Genomic DNA, 26,493 nt, shown 5'->3' with positions numbered 1-26,493 from the left:
AACATAGAGCATTGTAACTCACATTCATGTCACCGTCGGCGTGCACACACGCACTCACTGGCGCGCTTGGAAACGCACACTTACTCACGGGGAGAGCGATTGAGGGTCCCATTGTGCTGAAAGGTCTGAGGTCACTTTAAGGTCGGTGCTCGGGTCACTAAAGGCGTCCACTGGGGGAGACTTTCAGAATGATGATAGATTAGTGGAGGCAGATTGAAGAAAAAAACATGAATCATATCTGATGTTCTGGGCTGACTTCATCGCATGCGTCTGGGTGTCTGCGTTTGAACGCCGACCCCACCAACCCCCTCATCACTCTTCTTTTTCGCCACGTGACCCCCGGGGTGAACTGATGAAACAAATGGCTTGGTTTTCAGTAATGGAACGTTTTCGGAACAATTTTTTTTTTTTTTTTTTGGTTCTTCTCCATTAATCCCTTCTAGCTTCAATCATCACTCTTAATCCACTATTATTTAAATGTGCTGCTAAAATAGTATCGCTTTCCCTTTTTGCTGCTTCTACTTTTATCTTTTCTTTTATCTTCTCTGCTTTCAGCCTCCCCCTCAATCTGTTCGTGCAATGGAGATGTCACACTTGTGTTTATTTTAAGGTGCCTATTTCTGGCTTGTTTCTTTCCGCATAATAGCTAGCTATTCAACAGCTCGTGTCTTAAAAGTTTACAACCTGACACACTGTGCATCACATCTGAGGCTCCGGCGTCCTGGGACGTTTGAAGTAGTATTTTTATGACTGCGCCGTCCCTTGATATGAATCCAGAAAATAACCGTGTGCTATGCAGAGTGACAATGCCAGATGTCAGGGAACTATGTCAGGTCAGAGTGATAGCGGTCTGAGCGGTACACGGTAAAAGATTTATGACGTTTTGGAACGCACCTTTGCGTTGCATCTATAAAGTCGCAGTGTTGCCTCATCAAAACACTTCCTGATCTACAACAAATCAGGAAGTTGAGCTTGGCACCGACGCTTTCGGGTTTAAAGGTTGCAATAATAAACTTCAGGAAGTAAAATATTATACAAATAAATGCTTTAAATGTGAGACATTTGTGGGATGCCGTCGCTGGAAATGAAAGCTAGGGTTTTGCATTCCCTGCTTAGTGGGTGAACCACGGCTGTAATGTTTTCAAAGGGCAGGAGTTCAGACGGCAAACTAGGCCTAGCTACAGTTTCCTTTACCAGTAAAGTAGCTTTTTGGAGAGAGGCCCACTTGTGTGTAATAGTCCTGCTCTGACGCAGTATTTTCGTTTTTAATTAACTGCCAGTGAAGTGTCTCATACAGTGGCTGTTTCTGAACACACATGACATAATCTGTGTGTGTTTTCACGTTTTTTTTATCAGTGGAATTAATCATTTACCTCGGACTGCCAACCACAACATTCGTGCACACTGGTGCTGTTGTGTGCGTTGGCGCAGCGCTTACGAGCAGGTGTGGGAAGTCTGCACTGGATCATATCGTGGCGCACACGCCCCTCGCCTCTCTCCTGGGCTTTGCACCTGTGTGAACGCGAACCGCCGCTGGTCGTCACACAAAGTGTATGCATGTATGCATCTGTGTCCCCGGGGAAGCAGTCAGTCTGCCTTATCAGAACCCGAACGTGTTCTTCAGTGCAAACATCCTGCCGCGCATCACGCCCCTGTGATCTACGTCCACGCGTGTGCCTGGGCTTTAACAGTATGCCTTTATGCGGCACGGCTCATGTGCGTGTTTACCACCCCGCTCGATTTGTGACTCTGGAACTTTCTTAACTACCCATTTTGTCTTCCCTCTGACTTCAGCCTTGTTTTTCTGACCTCTGTTAAACCTCCAGCAGCTGATGTAACTTGTGTTTGTGCATGTGTACTCGGGCTTTTGTGTGTTTTTTAAGTCAGAAAGTTTTAGTGGAGCCATTTCTGTTGACATTGCCCCCTCTTTTTCCCGCTTGTGTCACTCCTCACGTACGAGGCAGGTGTTCTCTTTTGAAAGTCCACATTGGAGAAAGAGTTGTATGTTTTTGTCATAGTAGCGCTTCGCACACACCTTGGCAGAGTCTTCAACCACGTCATACGTCATGGGTGCATTTCCAGTTAGGTAACACAATGGCACCCCATTCTTATAGATCACACTTATCAAAATAGTTAAAGTGCTAGTTTGACTTCCTTTAAATGGAGTCGTATGAGGTATGTGTCCATACTCAGTGTTTTACCTAGAGAAGATAGTGGTTGAAGGTTGAAAACCTATTTTCACCTCCTAAAATGAAGCCCATCTACAGTAAAAGGGTTTAAGTGTAAGCCATTTTCACCAGTACTTAGCTGTCAGACTGTATTTTATGACGTTTAATTGAAGCAGTTACGTGTCAAAGCCACCCAACTCAATTGATAATAACAGTCATTCTACTTCACTGAACACAGGACTGGTTGGTCTACCTTTATGTGAACATTCAACATGTTAACTCAGATCCAAACCAACCAACTAATGCAACAGTAAACTGGAAACTCCCACGGTGGCTGGTCTGGGCTAATGATGTCCGTTGTTGAACTTATGTACCCATCCACACAAATGGGGCAATACTTTGTTCAGATTGTCCAAATTCAGATTCTCCAAATTACATAACTACTTCCTATGACTATGCAAGTTGTGAATAAATATATTTAAATAAACAAAGCTACAAGAAAGGGAGCTAAACTTTTTGAGCTTTCTTAACTTCCTGAGACCCAAGCTTTAGTTTGGAATACATTTTTAATTTCTCCAAGAGATTTGGGTTTATGGGGACCTAAGAAGTACAAAAACTAAGTATCAACTTTGAACTGGAAGTAGTTTTTGAAAAGACGAGCAAAAACAGGACTAGATAACAGTAGATGGCAGTCTAAAGTGTCCACTTATGACGACAAAAGGTCTGAATGAAGCAGAATAAGAAGCTGAGACAAACCTAAAACTTAACGTCCCCATATGAGGACACAAGGTCACAGGAGGTTAATTCAAGTGGCATTTTCATTTCCACCCCTAACTCTCATGATTAGGGTCTGTTAACAGCCAGATAGTCACCTGCAATAGAAGATGTCATCCACATTCCCCTCGTTTGTGTCCCAACAACTGAAACCAACAATGAGAATCTTCACAGATGCACCGTATTTAGATGAAACCAGACTATCCCTTTAAAAAGCCTGTGCTGTGTTCACGGTTGGCCAGTGAAACAGCTTCAGCTAATCAAATAGCTAATCTCATCAGCTAGAAATTCATACCAGTAGTTTTACCTCGAGGCAGTTGCTGCTGAATCGGACCCACGAAAAGAATAGAAAAGAGCAGCATCGGTTTCTTATTCCGCTTCGTCCTTTGCCTAACCGTCATGTCATGTCATACACTATTGTATGGATATTTTAAGCAGCCGTTGTGCTAACCAGGGCTTCAAGTCACACTGTCATGCCTTACCGTTATCATTGTTCCGGAGAGATACGATCGGTCATCTCCCACACTGCACAATAGCTAGGTGTAAAATAGGTTATAGGGACAATGAAAGTTTTTGTTGCAGTTACAGCAGAGGTGGTGATAAGAGCCATTATCCGGGTCTTTGTAACGCTAATTGTAGCCAGATGCACGTTGTGATAATTATAGTGTCTCCTTTCAGAGGCAGCAGAGCTGTACATTATTGCAATTATCCAACTTCTCTCCACATAACGCAGTCTGCCAACCATTACAAGCAAAGAAGCAGCAGCTGAAATAACAAGCTCACTTGTTGGCTTTGGACCGGGACACGAAATGATTCACATGTTGAACTGTGCTGCACCCTGGAATAATCAAAGTAGTTACGAGTGTTTTTTTTTTTTTTTTTTTTTTTTTTTTTTTTTGCTGCGGCATATCTAAAGCACATAGGTGAAATCCACGCTCGGCGATACCTGCTGGTTGCACGCTTACTTAACAGTTGCGGCCCTTGAGCAACATGCAAACCAACAATTACTCATTTTATGACGTGCTCGCTAAAGTTTCTTGAGTGTAGTTTTTAAGTAGTGGGCTTAGGGGCCCGGTGGATGAAATAAGAACAAACCTTTTAAAGTTTAAAAAGGAGTGATTTCATGCCTCATTACTTTAAACAATGTCAGCCGGGGCTTAGAGTGAGCGGAGGTAAGAATTTTGGTCGCTTTAAGAATAAACCTTTCATAAAAGTCTCTTTTGTTAAAAGTTTTAATCAGGGGTTATCTGGCTGTAATAGTCGGCTTGGGAAGAGTTTGTTATATTGTGTTTGAATTTCTGTAGTAGTCTCATTAGCGAGGCCTCGCTGTCATTATTACACTTATCTCCGCCGAGAATGAGGCTCATTATGACGTTTTACAATTCGGCTTTTGTCTTAATTGACAGCTCATTATCTGCGTTGTCTTCCCTCCCACCTCCTCTCACGCCTCCCCTCCCCCCCTTCTCTTCTTTCAGCCCCCGGCTTCCTCAAGTCCCACCTCCTCCACTTAACTTGCACCTTCCTCTCATCTTCCTTATGCCACCTGTTTTTCTGCCTATTTCTCTTCAACCTACCACCTCTTTTTCCCCGTTCTTTCTCCCTCCCTTCTCCTCCGTCTACTCTTTAAAATCAGAATCCGAACCGGTCCCGATTCCCCCCGACAAAAGGCGCCGCGTGTTTAGTTGACGTGAGACTGACTTGGCCCTTGTGACATTGACATCTCTGCCTCTCTGTGAGGCTGCACTGAGACAGACAGGCACCTCTGCGGTAACCCTACACCATGAGTGTGTGTGTGTGTGTGTGCGTGCAAGCTTGTGTGGTTCTCACAGTTATTGCATCATTGTGTCATCCAATCCGACCTCCACCTCCACCTCTCTCTTCTTCTTCTTCTTCTTCTCCTTTCTTGCCTTTCCTCATCTGCCCAGTCTGAAGCTGACCAGACCTGAGCTGTTACAGAAACCACCTAGTTACCTCGAGGGGTCGTTATTCAGACGAAACGAGGGGGCGTTTCTTGCTGTGTGCGATGAGAGAGAAAAAGCAGGCGCCGTATGGAATATTTCTGCATTGTGTGTCGTCCCCAACAGGAAAGACTTCAGAGGACAAATATGCTCTTTTCCGCTTCCTGTAACCTCACTTCCGTCCTCACTTCTGCTCTCACGCCTCCTCTTCCTCCTCCTCCTCCTCCTCCTCCTCCTTGCTTTCTGCTTTAACTGTGTCTGCACAGTGTCAGCGTGCCTGCATAATGACTGTTACCTTCATCACGTCTTTGCAAAAGTAAAAAAAAAAAAAAAAAGAGAGAGAGAGTGCGCTTAAGAGACGTGCAGAAGATAGAGGCGTTGAAAAGAGTTCTTCTTCAGATCACATCTGAGAGAGAGAGCACGGTGCACGAGAAAAAGTACAAGAAAATCTAGGTTAATGTCTTGTAACAGTGTGGGCTTTGGCAGCGAAGGGCTCTCATCTGGAACAAATTAACCCCAAAACCTGCATGTAACAAAACCACAGTCGCTCATCACACAGAGCCCCGCAGAGAAACGCACGCATGACAGGCATGTAGACGCTCGCACACAGACACAGATGTGTGTGTTGCTGGAGACTGCCCAGTTGTCCGTCACGGATTACTTCAGCTTTCTTTTTGCGTCGCCAATGTTGGTAGCCTGTATCTGTTTAACTTCTCTGGTTGCCCCGTCGGAGTCGGACCCAAATCAGTACGTCTCCCTCATTTCATCTAACCAGCTGCAGAGGAAATATAGGCCACTGCAAGGGGGAGAGGAGAGGAGAGGAGGGGAGGGGATGGGTGGGGAGGAGGGTTGGGGGGGGGCAAAAGGCCGGAGAGAAAGATGTGGAGGAGGAAAACCGATTGCTGATTCAGTTCAACTTTGATATTTCGGACGTCTCTTTCTCATTCTCGAATCCTGTTCCTCTTGTTTCGTTTTTTTCCCCTCTCTGCTTCTGTGTTGACATAAGCTTATCCCCCTTTTATGTTCATTGTATAGATGGGAGCTTGCGGGCTGGCGTGCGCGTTTGTGTGTTTAGACACACACACACACACACACACACGCTTGCGGTTTGTACAGTTTGCATATTCACTTTAGTACATTTGTGTGTGTGTGTGTGTCCCGTATCAGCGTTTCTGTTAATCCGTTGACAACCTTGCAGGCTTGCGGAGGAGTCGACATGTAGCTGTGTGTTTTTGTGGCCGGGCCGTATTTTATTGGTGGAAACGCACAGTTTCACTGAAGTGGCTGTTTCGGTTGACAGAGCATAAATATCGAGTGCTTTAAATATTCAAGACACAGGTTTAATCGCACGTTGGCGGTCTCCTCTCTGCCTCTGTCTCTGTCCCCGACCAAAAATACAGCGTTTTATATAAAAATTCTGGTGTGTGTTTAAAAAGTAAGGAGGTACACGGCACATAAGGTAGAGATTCTTAATTTGAGCTCCAATGTCAGTGACTAGAAAGGTACTAAAAATGTGAATAATCATATAAAATGAAAATAAAAGAAAGAAAAAGTCATGTCACCACCACTTTTTCTGCACAAGTGCAAATAAATTAGAAATGGATCATTTGGATTAATATTGTTTTTTGATTCAGTTTCTCCAATGAATTATCACTGTCATCTGATGCACATATATACAACTTGTATTTTAAGCTGCATTTAAAATTCTCAGTGAACTATGTAGAATATCGCAATGTCATAATATCGCAATAATGTATCGTATCGTGACTCAAGTATCGTGATACGTATCGTGAAGTCCTTGCCAATACTCACCCCTACCAGTGAAGGTCTAAACAGTCTTCTCTAAAACGTTTAACGGAATCTCATTGGACCACATTTAACTGATTAGTTGTGCCTAATAATTCTCGGTTTTTAAATACAGGATAACAGTAAACTGGCTAGTATTTAAACTTTCTCCCCCACACTAAGTCTTTTCTAGTTGATTGCTTCATTAGGGCATCCTTGTTGTTTACTGCAACACATTAGACACACAGATTGCTACTCTGTGATTGGATGCCGGTGGCTGCTGGTGCTCTTTAAAGCGAAACCAGAGAGGTGCTGAAGTTCAGCTTGGGCGTTAATAGTGGAGGCCTAGATTTAATGGAGTGTAAAGGGATAGTCCTCCCAGATTATGTAATAGTCTTATCTGGGGCGTCCCTCGTCCTTTCTCCTTACCCTCTGTTAGATCACAAGTTACCGTAACAGAGTGAAGCGCAAGACGTCATTGGCACCCGGCGGAATCCAGAGAGACGTGCGCATTACCACGCAAAACTCACACACCAGTGTAACAGCTCCTGGATATATAGGGTTACTTGGTAATGAACTCCTGCTGGTAGCATCTGTTGGTGTTTTACTAGGCTTTAGTAAGGATTTCATCCATGATCCTCCTACAGTCTGGCATGTTTCTTCTTGCTTCAAAGCTGTACAGACTTGCTCAGCAGTGCTGTCTGTTTTCTTTCATAATTCAGTTGAAGTGGTGGTAAAGGAAAAATGGAACGATCTGAGCAGCAGACAATGAATCATGGCCATTAACATATCAGTCTGCGATCGGTTTGTTTATGATGTGTTAACAGGGAGTCAGGTGGACGGGCGCTATATTAAGACCGCAACCTTTTGCACACAAAACGGCCCCATGAGCGTGCACACGTACGAAAGAACAAGTATGCACTCAGAAGCCTGCATTGCACATACACTCATGACTCAGAAATGACCGCTTTCTGCACATTTGATCTGCACCTGACACACATGGTGCAGCAGCAGTGTGGCCTCATTCTCTGGAGAAGAAGAAGAAAAAAAAAGGGTCAAATCCTTAAAAGTTCAAAGACTCTTTGGTCCCTTCGAGGCAGACGGGAATGCTGATATATGACTACATGACAACTGTTCCATTCGAATGTCTCAGGTTTCAGATTAATCTTCGCTATAGTTCAAAGAATGCTTTAGCGTCTAATCAATCAAACGAGACGACACAAAAAAATTGAATTCAGAAATTTGCTGTTTCACATGTACATGTGGTATGTTTGAAATCCATGTTTGTGCAAGACTGCATTTAATTTCTGATTCATTTCTGAGCTTTGTTTCTAAAACTCTTCCAAAACTTGACATTGGTCCTGACAGTGTTCTTGTGATGCTAATAAAATCAAAAAGCTTGCGCAAAAAATAAATAAAAAATGCTGGCCGTCGTGACCAGCGGTAACCTTGTCACTGTTGGATCCCTGCTTTCTTCACATGACTTCAGTGGAATTGTGTTTTCTATCTGAAGAACAAAGGCAGCCGTTGTTACACGCTAATCATTTCAATCAAAACTAGAATCAGTGAATAGAGCTTTATTAGAGACCTGGATGTTTGAGTAGCTTGCCTCAGCTGGTTTAGGGTTTTGGCATTAGTCAGGTAGTGGTCCATCCCACGTTCTGTCTTCACAATGAGAGATACCTCAACTCAGGGTCATGGATGTGCTTCAGCTAGGACACTGGATGGGTATTAAGGGACATAAAATGTCATTATTTGAAGCTCGTTCTGTCCCCTTTCGACTCCGGAAACCTGCCGTGTTTCTGTTTTTACTCATTAGCTTCTGGAGTTGGGATTATTCCAGGTATAATGAGATTCTTTGTGCGTGGCGCGCTGTTAAGGATTAACACTTTATAGGGAAGAACTTAACACCACTCATTATCCTCAGATTTCCTCTTATTACCGTGGACCAGGACGTCCGGATCAAGTGGCCAAATCATAGGGTGTGATGTGGAGAGGGAGGGAGGCCGTATCTGAAATGTATCCGCTTCTATTCTCTCATGAATGGAGGGAAGGATGGGAAATGATAGGAGTGGAAAAAATATATAGAAAGATGAAAGAAAAGTAGCGAGGAGGCAGGGAAGGGGAGGGGAGATGGAGCGTGACCCAGGGAGCAGAGGGCGCATGGTTTGTTGGGGTGTGTGTGTGTGTGTGTGTTTGGGGGGGGTGCGGCGGTGTTGTGCAGCCAGGCACAGAGAATTGACACAATAGGGCACACACTGAGTGGCAGGCTGAGATGGCACCTATTGAGTACAGATGCGGACGCACTCACAGAGCGTGTTATTGAAACCGTCCCGATGAATGGATTTATTTGTAGCGTCTGCAACAAGTCAAACTGGGAGAGGGGGTGGCGAAAAAACACGCCCCTCCTTTCCAAGCATAAAATCTAAATCCAATTGTATAAACTGTATTTGGACTATAACAAAATGAGAGGCGTCGTTAAAGAGCCTCACCGCATTTACTACAGAAACAACTGATTTTCAGCCACATCTAGGTCAGATTACAACACACACACACACACACACACACACATGGCCCTGGTTACGCCAATATGTAGAGCGCTGATTGATGGGAAACCAAAAACCCCCTAAATAGGAGGAAAGAGGGAGGGAGGGAGGGAGAGAGGGAGGTGACGGGGGAAACAAAGGCCGAGTGAGGCAGTCGGAAAGACAAGCAAGAAAGAACAGATAGGAAAAACCGAGGGATAACGCAAACACAAATGTGATAGAGGAGGGGTGCGTGAACAAGGGAACTCTGATGTTAGTGTTTCCTTCCTTTTCTGGCCCATGATGCAAACGCGTCGTTGCAAATGATCGGCCTCTATCGCTAAGAGTTTTACTGGAACCCATCCCTCCACCTTTCAGTCATACTTATTCACAACAGATGCTCGCTCTGCCTCTCGCCGGCTAACTATTACAAGCTGCGGTGAAGGTCTCCGAGAGGTTTTGGTTTGCGTGCGTGAATGTAAAGCAAGAACATAAGTGTTTGTTAGATGTGTAGGTGCGCGTAGTGGTGGTGCAGGGTGAGGGGTGGGGAGTGTGGTTCTTTGCAGGAGAGCATTTCCAGAGTGTGGGGGGTCTCGGAGGCTGCACACTAATGGAGCACACCGCATAACCCCACCATGAGCATTTTACGATGCATAGTAACAAACCCTCTCCCTCGCTCAGCCAAAAATGGTAATTAAGATTTACATGTCCTGATTTTTCTCTTCAGTTAAAGGCTAGCATTCTTCAGAATATGGGTCAAGACTCAAAGGTTGATTAGAAGAAAATCAAATTGGGTCAACGGTTCAAAAGCTTCCTAAAAGGACTGCATGGCAAAAAGGGACGTTGCCAGTTGTATTGCAGCAGTATGCACTGATGACCTGTTTCTTAATGTTGTGTAGATTCCAAAAAAAGTTGTGACTCACCAGAGAATGGACATGTGCCTTCTGAGGGTGTCCTGTGGTGTTTCGTAACAGGATGTGGTTAGTGGGAGGGGGGGCTTTGTATCCTATGGGTTGAGGGCAGGGGTCTCTGTGGATCAGGCATGTCCCAGATGCTTCATCAGTTTTGCATGTAGAGAATTTGGAGGCCAGTGTCAGGCCATCAAGGAGTGTGATTGCTATGGGGTTGGTGAGCCTTATCTGGTCTGGGTGGGTGGTACATGTCTGAGTAACATCCACATGAATGCCGGGTCCAGAAGTTTCCCAGCAGAGCACTGGATTATCACAAGATGGTCAATGTTATTCACTTTTCTTGTCAGAGGTTTTAAAGTTGAGGCTGATCTGTGTATAAAAGGCCGTGCGTTCACTCAGCACTCAGCAGTAATACTGTATTACTGGTGAAAAAAAAAAATAGAGAGAGTTTGTTTTAAGCTGCAGCTGCAGACTTTGGACTGAGCCAAGTCATCTCTAAGCAGGAGGTCTAAAACATTCTTTCCTCTGTTTCTTTGACCCAAAGCATTCAGTAATTAAGCAGTCACTGTTTTTTTTTTTTTTTGTTTTTTTTGATGATGGTCAATATTAGGTTTTCTGTACTGGTCATATTTTGGACACCTAGACATAAGTCGATATTTACTCTAGGACATTCAGAAAGATGGTAACAATAACAAACCGACCAGCTAAACTTGTCAAGACGAATAATAATGAACTGTATCTTTAATTCTCGGCCTCTTTGCCATAGCTCTTCTCATAAATACCTCAGTTGAAGGTTTTCCTGTGATTTTAAAATTATCTTCATTCTTTCCATGATATTTAGTTTCTAAAAACAGAGTCTTTTTTGTGAATTTTTAAAGCCAACATATTTGCAACGTACCTCAAGTTTGTCTTGTGTATATTTCTGCAAATTTGGTTAAAATATTCACTTGGACTCAATTAGCTATTTGATACTGAAGCGTTGAAGTCACTGCGACCTCAAACGACATGTTTCATAACTTAATTTGTAAATGCAATATCTACGGAATGCCTCGAGATATTTTTATTCAAATTTGGCACAATCGTTCACTTGGACTCAAGGAAGAAATTATGTTAATTTGCCATACAAAGGTCACTGTGACCTCGAACAACATTTGTGAATTGTGTCAAAAATCTTTATTATATTAAAGAATGAAGATGAAATTATGCAATTTTATATTCAAATGCTTAATGATTCAGCTTTGGTTTACGTAAGCATCTTCTGCAAAAACACTGTATTTGTGATGAGTCTGGCTACACGCAGACTTAAAATAAAAGTTGTGTAGTTGGCGGAAACATATAAACAACAAGGCGGTAATTCCAGTTAGATTCTCAGTAACTATTAGAAAGGCTATTATTATAGAACTGAGGTTATAACTGCAACAGTGGCATGGAAAGAAAATTGTATGCAGACGATTTTCAGTTTTATTTTGGTGCGTTAAGTGTGGTGTTTGTACTTTCAGTTGTCGAGATTGTGCAATCTAGTCCCATCTATATCTATATATCCATCAGTTATGATACCATTACATCACTTGTTGCATTGTTTGTGTTTTAAGTTTTTCCATTGAATCTGTTCAGTTAAATGAGACTCTCATAACTGTCACAGTCGCTTGGAAGTTACAAGTTCATACAAGCTAGAATTAATTTTTTCCTTGGAACCAGAAACTGATGGGGGAAACCCTGGGAAACTTCCTGATATTTAGAAAGAGGCCCAGAAGCTGCTTTTCTTTTAGGTTGTTTGAAACTTACATGACATGTTTTGACAGCAGGTTCTTCCGTCTTCTTCAGAAGTGTCACTCACTGTTACGTGCCATATAGCTGATTCATCAGCTGTTATTTACGTCATGTAACAGCGAGGTATGCGGGTATCTTTCAAACAACCTACAAGTGTTGGATATAAAAAATCAAGAATAAATCAAAAACAAAAGCTGCCACATTATAGACACTATGATTTTTGTTGGAGGTCTAAAATCTGTTGGGCTCATGAAATAGTAAAAGTGATTATTGATGTGTCTTTTTTCACTCCCCGAAACTGATTAATCTAATTCTGTCACATAATGAAAAGCCTGAGAAAAAGACAGTTCTTGGGACACAGATAATCAGATGCAATTATTTATACTATTTTTGGCCATCTGTTGTCCCCAGGAGAAATTAGGCATTTTGGACAATTTCCTGTGAGTTTGGTTCCCATTATCTTTAAATGTAATACCTTCAGCAATGGTGTTATTATTTGTTGTTGCAAAATTAAGTTCGCCGTTTACTGCGTCAGTCTGCTTTTTGTCTTGCAACTTCATATAGCGCTGTGAATGCCACGCTTTGGTTGTGGTGCAGCAAACCAGAGAGGGCCAGAGCAGATGATCACAGAGCGTTCAAGCACAGTGGGATGTCCAGACTAGACGAGTTGATCAGAGGGTATCAGCTTTCAGCCTCTCTGCAGGAAGCTGCTGTAACACTGCAGATTATGTTTCTGGCAGCCCGTCTGGCTGCGTATGTGGGCGCATGTATGTTGTTGTGTGTGTTGTCCCCAAAGGACGGTTAGACGCAAAACTGACATTCGCGCAGGGGCGTAAAGGCGGCTTTTTTCAGGTCTTAAGATGGTGAGAATACAACGTAGGGTTGAAGAGTGAGAGGTCGTTATGTCGAGTGTCAGATATGATTTGAGTCCATAGGCCTAGGTGTGTGTGTGAGTGTGTACATGTGTGTGTGCGTGCGCACGTGTGTGTGCACAACTGCGCTGAGATGGAAAGTGAGGGTATTTTTTTTTTTTTCCGAGTCTGACAAACTCAAGTCTCATGATGTTTTGAAGCTTCGAGGAGAAGGGAGAGAGTGAGTGGGGCGAAAGAAAACATCCACCGTCAACAACAAGACTTACAGTACAAATGGATTAGTTAAACACACACGCCCTGACAGCAATTTGTTTTTTTTTTCTTATTTTAGACACGCACTGAGTGTCTGTATTGAAGCCTCTACTGTACGTTATACAGTAGAATAAGGGAAAGGAAATATTAATAATGGATTAGGTTGCCCAGTAGACTTGCTGTCGGCTTTCTCTCTGAACACACACACACAAACATGCACACACACCTATCATTTAAGATGACGTTAGATTGATTTACATCTGTTTGCTGGAAACCTGCTCTGGCTCTGACCATATCTACTACCTGCTTGTGAAGGCTCTCAGGTCACGGTAGTCCAAAAGACGTTTAAAAGGGCAACCAGACTGTCTTTTGGACTACTTGCCTAACTTCATATAAATATAAACACAGAAATAAGTCGAGTCAAATAAGCCGAAGTAAACGCCTAATACCCTGGGGCGTCTTAACTGTAATATTGTTGGTCAGGGTCTTTTCTAAGTGCTGCTGGGAAACTGAACGCCGGCTTCCAGTCACTCGGGTCTTACAGCTGTTGTCACATGACCGCGGGGGTCATGTGATCGCAAGCGGAAAGCGAGAGAGAATATGAGTAAGGCCCGGTACGTAAGCACACGCGGATGTTTTGTGTGTCCGCTGCTAATGGACTATCATCAGGGAAATGGTTCCTGCAGGATGAAGGGATAAGCTCTCTCAGGCCGTAACACACATACACACACTAATACAGTTCAGAAACACACTGAAGCTTTCAGACGTCCTCCCTTTCCCACTGTGTGCGTGTGTGTGTAGAAGTCATATGATATATGAGGCCCCAGGTTATACAATATGACAATATGAGATCATCACCTCTGAGATTGTCCTAATCTCTAAAGTAGCTCACAAGTTGTTGTTTTTTTTTTCCTGAAAGCTTTTCTCTCGTTTAATTTGTTCATTGTGGTTATTTTGTTCATTGACTGGTGCAGTGTTTGTTGTTTGGTTGTTACCCGTTCATTTAAATCCAAAGAGAAGCGACAGATGTAATCACCCTATCTGAAGAGTTTGGGATTATGTTGCTCTGTTATAAAATCCGGTACTGTAGCTTCAAACCATTTGAATAATTGAAGGCGAGCATTGTCTTTGACTCAGATGATTTGCACTAATGCACTGGCTGCTTTGCTACTTTTCAATGAATTCATATTTAGATGAAAGTAATATAATGATATATTGTAAAAAAACAAAGTACCCAGATTCAGAACGTTTCATGAGACGTCACATGTTTTTCAGTGAAACCACTAAATGAACCAGAATCAAAGTGTTGTCATTGGACCTCTCTTTTTGGAACTGGTTGCCATAGAGATAATCCTTATAACGTTGCAGAGAGTAGGTGTCTAACCTCCAATGTCTTGCGTCACCTTTAAAAAAAAAAGAAAAAAAAGAAAAGAAAAGGTTTTTGCCTCTTTAAATATGACATTTTGTGGTTTCATGTCTTTCTTACTGTGTATTCAGTCAACCACACTGCTATAAAATCATCAGTGCGTCCGTCCTGCTGCTCTTTCTGTGTTCATCCGTAGACCTGGCTGTTTGTTCCCTTTCATCCTCTAAAAGGGTCACAGGCGTTACGAAATGTTCTGGGTTTTTATTTGCGCTAGGTTAATTGGGACGTCTCTTTCACGTTTGTTTTAATCTGGGATAAAATAGGTAGCAAGTGAACACTTTGTGCTCAAAGTTGATGTGTTAGAAGCATTAAAAAAAAAAAATGTGTGTGGATTTGTGCAGGTTTGGTAGGGGCCACATTGTGATGTGTCAGAGCATCTCCAAAATTGCAGCTCTTTTCGGGTGTTGCCAGTCCTCAGTGGTCAGTATCTACTGAAAGTGGTGACACGGTATTCCCCGATGACCGTGGCCTATTTCCGCACCTTGCCGCAAAACAAAAATGGTTTTGGAGTGGTTTAAGGAGCACAACAACAAGTTTAAGATGGCCTCAAATCCGGTCAACAGCTGAAGGATGTGCTGGACAAACAAATCTAATCTGTGGAGGCCCCATGTTGATGACCAACTTACAGGATTTAAAGAATTTGCTCTTTACATCTTTGTGCCAGATACCACAGCGAAACTTCAGGGGCTGTCCATGCCTCAATGTGTCACAGCTGTTTTGGCAGCCAAAGGGGCGCGAGTGCAGTATTAGGAAGGGATGAGCAACTTTCACAGACCGCATTCAGGTTAACATCCTCTGAGTGTTGAGGTTTCGTCACCTTAATTTTCCGCGGTCAAGCAGAGCTGATTTTGTTTATTTTGGGGGCAGTGATGTGCTGAATGTGTCAACTATGGTTAGGCACACATCTGGTGAAGGAACTAGAATTTGTTCAAACACACCGAGCCAAAAGCAAATAAACACATGCTGATATTCACTAAAACTAAAACTGACACACAAGCCAAAGCAAATTACCAAAGCTCATGTTCCTTATAAGGAAACGTTAGGAAATATTTAAGCTTTTGTTGACTCGAAATGACAGCTGATACGTATGCAAACGCACAGATTGTAGTCCCCGATGAATGCATGGAATCTTATACACCCGTGTCCATGTGCAAACGCACACATGCGTGCACGCTCAAAGTCCTTTACAAGCGCTGACCCGCCCACGCTGCCCTTTGCGTCTGTGTTTATTGAGGTATCAGTGGTGGAGTTGGAATGCCCATTAAACCGTGTGTTCATGTGCCTGAGATATTTCTAAGAGGCCAGTGTCCCTTCAGGATGGAAGAATGTGGACTGTAACTTTCTTTTCTTAGCTTGTTTTGGTTGGGCCTGCAGGGTGGCAGTGACCGCTACAGATAAAAACTTAAAACTTCATGAAAATGTTACAGGCTGTGATTTTCATCCAGACAGTGACAAGTGTGAGGGACAAAGGATTTTATGCGTGTTTCAGGAAACAAGTTGCAAGTGTTGAAGCCAGTGGCTAGCCATGCCTTTAATCACATAGATGGCAGAGGGATCTGAGGGTGTAGCATATTATCATCTCCTGGTTCTCGCCTTCCAGTTACTCAGAGGCTTGACTGATATGAAATTAAATGCAACCACTTAAAGCCATAGTCTAATAAAAATAAATGCTCTTTACATGCTGGTGAAGCGGTAGTGACGTTTTATATTAACCGTCAATGCCTTTAAAGATTCTCAGTCATCCAGGACGTGGTTTATCTAAAACACATCTATGGTGGGTTTTAAGAGAAGACTAAGTAAAGGTAACTCATATTCTTTGCACTTAAGCCTACACTGCAAAACATTTTGTCCCCCCTCTGGCAGTGAGAAAAATTACACAAACACTGTCAACATGTGCATATGATGCATGCCTGCAGCCAAAATACCTTCTATTCTTCGGGGGAAGAAGTCACTCTAGTAGGTGGTCTACTGATCAGGAACGATTGTCTGATTGTTTGCCAGAGAGAAAGAATTAGCTACAGCAACTACGAGTATGGCGAAGCCTGCGGTAAAGGATCGAGGGTTATGAATGTAACCACAGTTCTATGAATTCAACGTCTTCGGTGATCAGGAAGAATTAAGTGGCACGTAAGGCAATGTCCAGGAAAACTGATGCTCCAGATGTAAAAGAACTTGACAATCACTGTCTTTTACACCTTTAAAGATCGATGAGTGACATACAGATGGCCATATGTGTGTTTTTTGTCGTTGGAGAAAACTGAATGAAGAGAACGGACTGAGGAACTGTAAAATGCAGGCATACATCATCAACAATGACATTCTTTCTTAGTCCTCCTCAATAAGACCACCGTAGATGTGTTGCCTTGTGTAGTTAATGTCTTAATTTTTAGCATTAATAATTGAATTGTAATAGTTTTTATAGTAAGTAATGTTATTGTAAGATAGTAATTGCTTGTAGTGAATCCTTTTATTATTGAATCTGGCATTGTGTTGTTGGTTGTGATTATGCACTGTGACATTTGCTGGATTCATGACAGACAGTACTCAAACGTAACCTTCAAACCCTTATTGACACTTTATCTTTAGTAGGCAATTTATCTTGGTCCCTGGAGACAGGATGGTGCCCCAAGGTTTACTACTTGTAGTAACTATTTATAGATATAATTTCCCATAATGATTAATATTAATTGCCAAGAACCAAATTGCGCCCCCTACTGGAGCCCAACATAATGGACTACATTTTTGACCAAACAAGCTGTTTGAATCATAGAAAAATACTCACCACATTAATCTACATCTACACACTGTAAATCTAATGGATTATATACTTAACAAGGAGGGATTTCAGACCAATTTGTTTGCACCAGTGGAGGAACTTAACAGGGTAACTTCACTTTTAGAAAACAGCTTGTCACAAGTGCCTCACACGACTGTAGCATATGCCGTACAGAACAAAAGAAGACAGAGCGCAACGCATCCCCAGACTCACACTAATGGATGTTTGTTGCTTCTTTGAGATAAGATAAAAGGGCTGTTTTATCCCGGTCCACATCCTTTTCCAGAGTACTAAGGCAACATGTACTGATAGCATCAGGGTTCGCATTTCATCTGCGTTTGTGCTTTAGTACCGTGCTTCATCAGAGTTGGATGTAAATGGTATTCTACGTCTGGTTGTCAGACCATAAAATGGTGCGTTTGTTATCTCTCCTTTCCTGCCCCCTTCCTTTCTGCCTAACCCTTTGGTTCTCTTCTGCTGATGAGCTGCTTCGCTCTACCCTCAAAACCACTTGATTTGATTGTAATTGCTCCGGCTATGCTGGTGCACTGTTGATGCAGCACGGTTTGTTAGGGGAAAGCATTGCTTCTCTGTAGATTTAAGAAGCATAATGATTTATTTTTAGTGCTCGTACATGACTAATTTTCCCGTTCTGTCCTGCGTGCAGGATCGCAAGCTGACCAAGTCCGAGCGCCAGCGGTTCAAAGAGGAGGCCGGGATGTTAAAGGGTCTCCAGCATCCTAACATTGTTCGATTCTATGACTCATGGGAGGGACCCTGCAAAGGAAAGAAATGTATTGTTCTCGTCACAGAGCTCATGACATCTGGGACGTTAAAAACGTGAGTACACGCGAGATAAAGCATGTTTTTCGTTATGATTTCGTGCACACCCTACTGAGATCACGTAAGCTTTTGTGCGTATTCTGTGAACTAGCATCAAAAAGAATATATGAAAATTCTCAACCAAATGCTAGAAAAAGGCTGTCAGTAGCATCCTTTTTCCTCATTTGATTTTGAAAATCACTCTCCGCACACGTGATGATTCACCTCCCGTTTTTTTTTTTTGTTGAAACACCTGTGCCGTCCTCTTTCAGAACCAACAAGAGGTTTTCCCTCTTTCACATTACTGTTCTAAGCACCTCACATCCCAGCAGGTTATTAGTGCTAATTACAGTTGTTAGTTAGTAGTGGGTCGGCCTGTGTGTCTGACGCATTATGTAGGGTATGTGTTTTATACTGTTATCAATAGTATATCCGAAAAACTGAAACAAGGCCAGAGTTTCTTGAAGATGTTTTTGCCACTTATTGAAGTACCTAGTAACGACTGGTGGCGAGTTGAGGTTAAAATAGGATCATCTGCGCTGGTGGAAACTCACATGACTCGCGTCTGTTATGAGCAGTATTTATATGTTGACCTTAAAGTACTGTAGCACTATCTAACCTAAAACGCTTCTCACAAAATAATTTTAGGATACGATTTCTATTTGTAACCTTCTACATCTGCGCCAGCTCGACTGCCAGATCCACAGTCGTCCGTCTGTCTCTCTCCTCAATCCCTAACCCCCCCCCCACCGTCCCTTCCCCCACCCTCCCCAAAATTCAGCATGGAGAATTGATGATGTCTGTGACTGTCATTGTACATGCCATGACTGAACGCCAGTGTCCCTCCCGTCTAGAATAGGAGTGTGTCTGTGAATGTGATTGTTGAGCGCCCGATACAATAAAAGGGCCGGGTGAGTGGCAGCCAGCGCCATACAGTGCATGGCGGGACGTCGGCCCACCTGCCAGCTGCTGCTGCTTCTGCTGCAGATTCCTCTCATTCCTGACATCATTCCTGGGCGACTAAACCGATAGTTACATTCGGGCTTTAAGCTGGAGAGGCGGACAAGAAACCGCCGTCTGAGAGCTGGGCGCACAAATAGTCGGATTAATAGGTAATTACGTACGCTTTAAAAAGCGGAATGACAAACCGGTGACCCACCTGTGGCCACGGAGTGAGAGAATTAACTCAGTTGTACAGTACTTCCAAGGACAGTAGCGCCCTCCACTGGAAGCCTGAAAGCTTCATATGCTTCAGAATAAATGCAGCCTCTGTACAAGCTCTCTGTGTGCAGTTCATTCATAAAAAAAACTAATACAAAACTGGTTCTGTTTTCTGACCCCTTCTGTAACTTCTACTGTGGAGAAATAAGAAAAGAGAGGCTTTAAATTGAGGAAGACATTTAAGGAGTTACACATGAGGGAATACAATATTCAGATGAGATCATGCTCAGCAAAAATACAAACTCTAATGATGAATGGGAAAAGTTTATTTATTATGATAATGGGATAATGTTACTGTGCGTTGGCAGAATTATGGGCGATTGGGGATGATTTGATTATACGGTACATATAGTTTGCATACATAGCACAGCATTGTGTACTAATTGTGTTATTTGTTGTCATGGAACTATGGAAATCTTGTGACTTCAGATGTCACATTTCATCTAATCAGCAGTTTCATGTAGAAAGAAAAGCACTACCACAGTAGAAAACTACGTGACATTCCCATTTGCAGAGCCAAACTTGCCAAATTTCCTGTGCGACATAATGTATGCGAGAAACGGGAGTCTTCGTACACCCAGATCTTTATGCAAGTATATGCAAGCGAGCGGGATCAGGGCTGCATGAGGATTTGGCTGTCATCCAGATGAAGACTCGGAAAGGAGAGGGACTGTAGTAGGCTGGAGCAGTGGAAAAAGACAGGGAGATGACAAGAGGGGGAAGGAGGGAGAGATGGTGAGGGTGGAAATACTGACCAGCACCGTGTTAAAGGCCCCTTATCTACTGTATGCGTGTTTGCGTTTGTGAGAGGACGAGGCAGGAAGACCTGTCGGTGCTGCTGCTCCACCTTTACTTCCCTCTATGTGCATGTAAAGTGTATTTACTGTTCACGTACCGTGTTTATATTATTATCTGCAGGCTTCTTAAAGTGCAAAGAGGCCTGTGTCGGAATGGGAGCACGGTCGAGTGATTGTGAGGAGGAGGAGGAGGAGGGATGCATTGTGCAGCGTGACTTCAGCGCTGCATGCCACAGGGTTTAACTTGTCTGTCAACACCGTTCTGACTTGGGAATGGTGGTGGGGTGGGGGGGGGAGGAAGCAGGGGAGACAGGCGAGGGAGGGTAGGTAGAGGGGAAGGAAGATGACGAGCGAGGAAGACGATGAGAGGCGTGCTGTTATGCGTGAGGAAGAGGCTGGAAAATGTTTTAGTAACCATTACGGTATGCCGTGGTTCGTTTTGAGGTACTTTCCCTTTAAAACTCACCCAAAGATTACCGTCCATGTGTTAGCGTGCCAAGTGTTTTGAAAGCAAACTCTCCAAAAATATGAGAGTCCACCCACATAGTTTGGGCTGTTATTGACACGGTTAAGCACTTAAGTACTCAAAAGATTTTAATCATTTACAGTCAGGGAAACCTCTCTGTATTAATGGATAACTGTATCATTGTGTAGCCCCACAACTATTATCTTCTCATTAGGAATCAATAGGAGTATAAACCTGTATCCTTTAACAGGAAAACCTAATGGCAACATGATGTAATGCTAAAGCTGTTTTTATACAGATATTTTTTTAGATTAATATTTTAGTCCATCAATCAGAAATTCTTCATAGTCCTCGGTTCATATGAAAGTAAATTTACCCTGTATTTAGCCTACCGCAGCCTGTTTGCATTGTTGATTAGACAAAACTGCTGTTTCTTTTAAGAGGAGCCTCTGTTGTCGTATTTTTGTCTCGATCCTAGATCACAGCTTTAGTGACGGTGCTGGAACAAGTGCTTTGAGCCATTCAAGAAAAGAGTGTGGGATTTAGTGACATCTAGTGGTCAGTGTGCAGATTGCAACCAAGCAGCTACACCTGCTTCTCACAGTCATTGTAACCACAATAAATTGTGGTTGTCCCAATACCTTTGAGTAAGGTACTCTAACAGATAAGTAAAAGTATTCAGTACTTATCAACATGTAAGAATTATCGCAATGTTTTTGTTTTACTGATGGAGCTCATTGGACCTACAGTTGTGTTTTATACTGTAACACAGTAGTCTAATGTCATAAAAACTGATCGTCTGCAACAAATATTTGCAATGCAAATTCTGACTGTAGCTGTCACATAACTGTGCAGCTGCGCTAGTTTGCTCTGGGGTTAGAATTCAAAGTGGGATCGGGGGTCAGTCAGTGGGTTCAGTCAGCTGCTGTTGTTCATCATTACATGGCAGATTAACGCTTGGACATTGAATTAAGTTCAGTAAACGGATCAAGGGAAAAGATCATTTTTAGTTCTTGGAACCAGCATTGTTTAACAAATAATTAAATATGGCTTATTCATCGCATCACTCTGCACATACCAGGACACCATAAAGATGTTGATTTGTGCAACAGCTTGATGAGAAGTACATCTCATGTCTCGTAACTCCCTGACAATGGTTACATACACAAGCATTACGTGTTCCAAAAAACATTTACATATATAATGACACTAGATGTCCCAATAATATCTATGTTTACATGCAAAAAGATTATTTTTCCAAAAGTTTGCTACATCCTCCCGAATTAAACACGTGTTATTGGACTAGTACTAAATTAAGTAAATTAGTAAATTAAAGTCTCCACTTGATAAGAGAAAATGGGCAACATGTAGCGCAGAATTAAAACACTGATTTTAAATGAACTAATCAAGGGCGACACACACAAAAGAATTCTCGATGAGTACTGAACAGTCTGAAACCAAAAGAGTTGCCAATTTAATTTCACTTCATCTCTTCAAAACAAAACAAAAAAAAACAAAACATGTTTTCATGACTGGAAGTAGAGATTCCCCTAATGTTTTCCTGACTAATTTTCTATTACATTTCTGTCCTGTGCTGTTCGTATTACTGTTGAGTTTCCTCCCACATTCCACGACAAACATAAAACCCAGGTGGACCGACTCCCTTTCACCTACAGGTGTAGGTATGTGTCGGCTCTGCTACGGCCTGGCATCCCGTCAAAGGGTGTTTCCTCGCGTTTCACATAACATACGCCGTGATAGCTTCCAGACTCTCGTAACTCTCGGGTAGAGACAGTAGACAACTGTTCTGAATTACTTCAAAAAGGAACACATTAAACGGTAACTTGTTGTTCTCAATCAGGGAAATTAGAAGTGTATAAAATAAGTGCTGTGGGCAGGGCCTGATATATGTCACACAACTGTGAGCATGTGCACTGTTACTAAACTCATTAAAACGTCTCTGATGGTTCGCATCTGTGCGGCATTATCTAAAAATGTGACATTTGCCTGACACCGTTAAAGCATTTGAAGTGGTTAAAATAGTTAAAACATTGGTAGAATAGAGGCTAAAACTAATAAATAAACAGCGAGTGTTGGCTGTTTAGTGATCTTAAATCTTCTAATCTTAAATTAAGCTCTTTCAAACATGTTTCTATCCTTATATCCAAGACAGTAACTTACTGAAGAGGTGACACGTTTTAATATTAATGGTACTTTGGCGTGCAGTGTAGGTCTGTAATCATACAGGCACCAAAATGTCTGGCTGTTTCTGTTTTGTTTGTATTTGTGAGCAATTTATTTATTAGCATTTTTGATGATAAAATAGTTTGACACTAATCCACTTTTTATTATACAAGATTTTTTTGGATATTGCCCCCTCCATGCTTAAAGGAATTCAGTCTGCTTCATCTGATTAGCCCATATCCTCATTTTATTGGTTCTTAGTTTATTGTGTTCAGATGGACACTAATATACTTCCAATAATCAGATTAATCGCAAGAAAATGCCTCATGCAACTATTTATTAATTCTCTGCAACCGCTTGTCCTCTGGATGGCAGCTAGCACAGGGAGAACATGCTCCATAACTCCACCACACCACTGTGCCACCCGTCATGCAACCACCTCTATCGGAATATGCTGACCTGACAGGTGGTTTAAACCTTTGATAGTCCCTTCACTGAAAAAATACTAGTTCCTAATAACCATGGAAATACTTAAGGCTGGGCGGTGTGACCAAAAATGTATAATACAATATTTTTCAAAATTCTGTTGACAGTATTGTGGTATGTTGCAGTATTTTTTGCGGTATTCACAACATTTTCCACGGGCTGCGAGAGGAATTAATGCAGTAGATTGACTAAGGATGGACTATTTTGCCGTGACAATGAGTGAATATTGTAGAATAATCCCACACTAGCAGTAAAACAGGTTTGCATGTACCCGTGTTAGCACTGCCTGCTGATGTGGGGACATTTACATCGAAGAAAAAAAAAAGACTTAAATACTATCAAGATGAAATGAAGAAACCGGTTTCATTTATTTTGACATTTTTATTCATGTTTGAACATATTCATACTGCTATGTCTGTAATGCCAATAGCAGCGCTAGCGGCTACCGTAATAATTGTAGTATGTGCGTATATTACATTTTTCTCTCATTCATAAAGCTAAAGTTGGTGACACTTTGGGGGACAGTTTTAGTCGGAACAAGTCATCCAAAACAGGGACTGTCAATGACCAAGTCGCGCAATGCGTGTTTACAAGCGGTACATTGAAAATGGTCCGGTCAGAAACAGTGTCTCGCGGCGCAACGTTCCGAACGCTGTGTAATTAAATACATCGGTATGCCGGTATATTGAAAATTCATAAGGAGAAAAAAATACCGGTATTCGGTGTGAACCGCTATACCAATCCAACCCTAGAAATACTATAAAGCCGGATTTCCATACACGGCCTACCTCCACACCGCCCACTTTAAAACGCTATTTCCATTGCTAGAAAGTGGGCGGAACGGGACAAAAAGCATACTGTCGCGGCTGAGATGACCAAATTTGGTTTATCAGGACGGTAAAACAAAAGAAGGAGAAACTTAAAAATTGAAGGCCGATTATCGGGCAGTCAAGGGGCACGACAATACGAGTGGTGCTGATCGAAAGGTCCCGAAATGGTGCGATATACGGCAACAGACCGGGGAGCTCCGGTCGGGAAGCTTGCCTTGAATCCATTAAACCGTTGGCGCAAGTTTTTATCTTTTATTACGTTCACTGTGTTCTGCTTGAAAGCTCATAACTGCGTAACGGTTGTTTTCTTTCGTTAACTGGTTGTTGGAACATAACTTTACTGTGTAGCCCGCTGTTGCTAGTAGCAACAAGCGTGGGCGTGGCTTAATCCCGCAAAACCGGGGGGGAGCGGGGGTCACTCCTGAGCAATGGAAAAGGTAGTTAAAAAAAAAAGCTGGGGAGGTGTGGGGCGATGTGGAGGTAGGACGTGTATGGAAATCCTAGGGGGAATCTGCATGTCTGGTTTATATGTGATTAACATGAGGTGAAACACCCAGGTAGCACTAGGTAGGAGTCTAAAAAACTTAGATTGAGTGTTAAAAGTAGAAATTTAAGTTTTTGAACAGATTAACCAGAAAACAATGTTGGCAGCGCTATTCAAATGTGGGGTTATCATCCAAATAATGTTCAGTTTTGTGAGAATCAAGATCTCATCTTTTTTTCCTGTTATATTTATCCTGTTACGCTCCAACGTGCGCAGAACCACTTTGCAAATATCAAGTATGGGAAGCATGTAAACACATATTGGTTTGTTTGGTAATGTTTATACTGCACTTCACTGTATTATTGTGCGCCTCTCCATGCTTTAAGTTGTAATAATTAGTTTCAGTGTTCATCGGAGTAGCCCTTAACCTCGGTAGAATGAGGCTTCGCCGCTTGTGACGTATCACGTGAAAAGCACAACACAACAGCTTTGTGTCTTTACCTGGTGATTTTGTCGGCCACTTGAACAAGCGGTTACAGGGTTAAACTGCTTCTCTCTGTGCTTTGTTCAACGGTGGATTCATCTCCAGTGTTTCGTGTCTTTGTCCTGCAGCTACCTGAAGCGCTTCAAGGTGATGAAAATCAAGGTCCTGCGTTCGTGGTGCAGACAGATCCTCAAAGGCCTCCACTTCCTCCACACCAGAGCTCCGCCCATCATCCACAGGGACCTGAAATGTGACAACATCTTCATCACGGGGCCCACTGGCTCGGTGAAGATAGGAGATCTGGGCCTAGCCACGCTAAAGAGGGCCTCTTTTGCCAAGAGTGTCATCGGTAGGAAAAAAAAACAAACACATGACACAAAGTTGTGCACCAGAATGAAATTTGTGTAGGTGGACAAAGTGAGTTTGAAGTAGCGTTAACAGCGTACCTCCACACACTCGAGTAAGCAAAAAAAAATGAATGAATTGTGTACACTCCTAACTACTATAGATTAATTTTACTGCTTCCAAAGTGTCTGGACGTTAAAGCAAACCACAGGCATTTGAAAAGTGAAAAACAATCTGCCAGTAAACTGGGATTAAGCTGTCTGGAGATGTTAATGGCTGCACACACACACACACACACACACAAGATATACACACCCTGTTTACAATACGCACTTAAACACACAAGTCGAGATTATAACTTGGCAGCTTTCGGGTAGGGTCGTTGTATAGCTCACCGCAAGTATTTTGGTATTCACACATTTTCTCAGGCAGCAATCCACATACTTCCATGCACTTGAGACAGCAATGATATGGTTAGTAACTCCCGTAAGCGTCTTTGTAGTAATTAGGCAGACCTCAAGTATTTGAAATCCACACACACTAAACGAGAATGTGGTACCAGGAGGTGAGTTTGTAGTTTTTTTTCGTTTTTTTAGTATGTTTTTTGACAAGATTTACTACACATTGTTCTGTTTTTCGGTCCATCTTTCTGTCATGTGTGGGAATGTTTTCATGTTCTGAAAGACAGAAAGTCTTTTTTTTTTAGTGATAATGATCTATAGTATGTTTTTGTTTTTTTGTCTTTTCTTCATTAGGCACCCCAGAATTTATGGCCCCAGAGATGTATGAAGAGAAGTACGATGAATCTGTAGACGTCTACGCCTTCGGGATGTGCATGCTGGAGATGGCTACCTCAGAGTACCCCTACTCCGAATGTCAAAACGCTGCCCAGATCTACAGACGAGTTACCAGCGTAAGATACCCTACTTTGTTTGACTTTGCCAAGGTTGCGTGATTTAACTGAGTGATGGTGGTCGACCGAGAAGACAGCACATAGTGGCGGCGACGATCTAATAGCCTTGTTTGTATTTTCCTCTCCATTTTCTGTGCCTTGCTTCGCTGCCGGTCCCAGCGCACTTGTTTACTGACTGTATTAATAAGTTTGGCATGAGCTGCAGGAGATCAAGTCATATGACGGTGTTTTTGCACTGATTAGT

General features: G+C 42.5%; 1 protein-coding gene across 11 annotated transcripts in view; it reads left to right on the top strand.

Moving 5' to 3' along the window:
• wnk1b (WNK lysine deficient protein kinase 1b) overlaps positions 1-26,493 on the top strand; it is a 94,187-nt gene that overhangs the window by 26,880 nt on the left and 40,814 nt on the right. For all 11 annotated transcript variants that reach the window (XM_047574623.1, XM_047574615.1, XM_047574621.1 and 8 more), the window contains exons 3-5: positions 17,885-18,057; positions 25,120-25,340; positions 26,092-26,249. In XM_047574623.1, coding sequence (XP_047430579.1) covers positions 17,885-18,057; positions 25,120-25,340; positions 26,092-26,249 — 552 coding nt within the window. The remainder of the gene's footprint in view (positions 1-17,884; positions 18,058-25,119; positions 25,341-26,091; positions 26,250-26,493) is intronic.

The sequence above is a fragment of the Mugil cephalus genome, chromosome 22 (assembly GCF_022458985.1).
Source record: "Mugil cephalus isolate CIBA_MC_2020 chromosome 22, CIBA_Mcephalus_1.1, whole genome shotgun sequence".
Classification (NCBI taxonomy): Eukaryota; Metazoa; Chordata; class Actinopteri; order Mugiliformes; family Mugilidae; genus Mugil; species Mugil cephalus.
The sequence above is the reverse complement of the archived record's forward strand: the minus strand, read 5'-3'. Positions and strand labels throughout refer to the sequence as shown.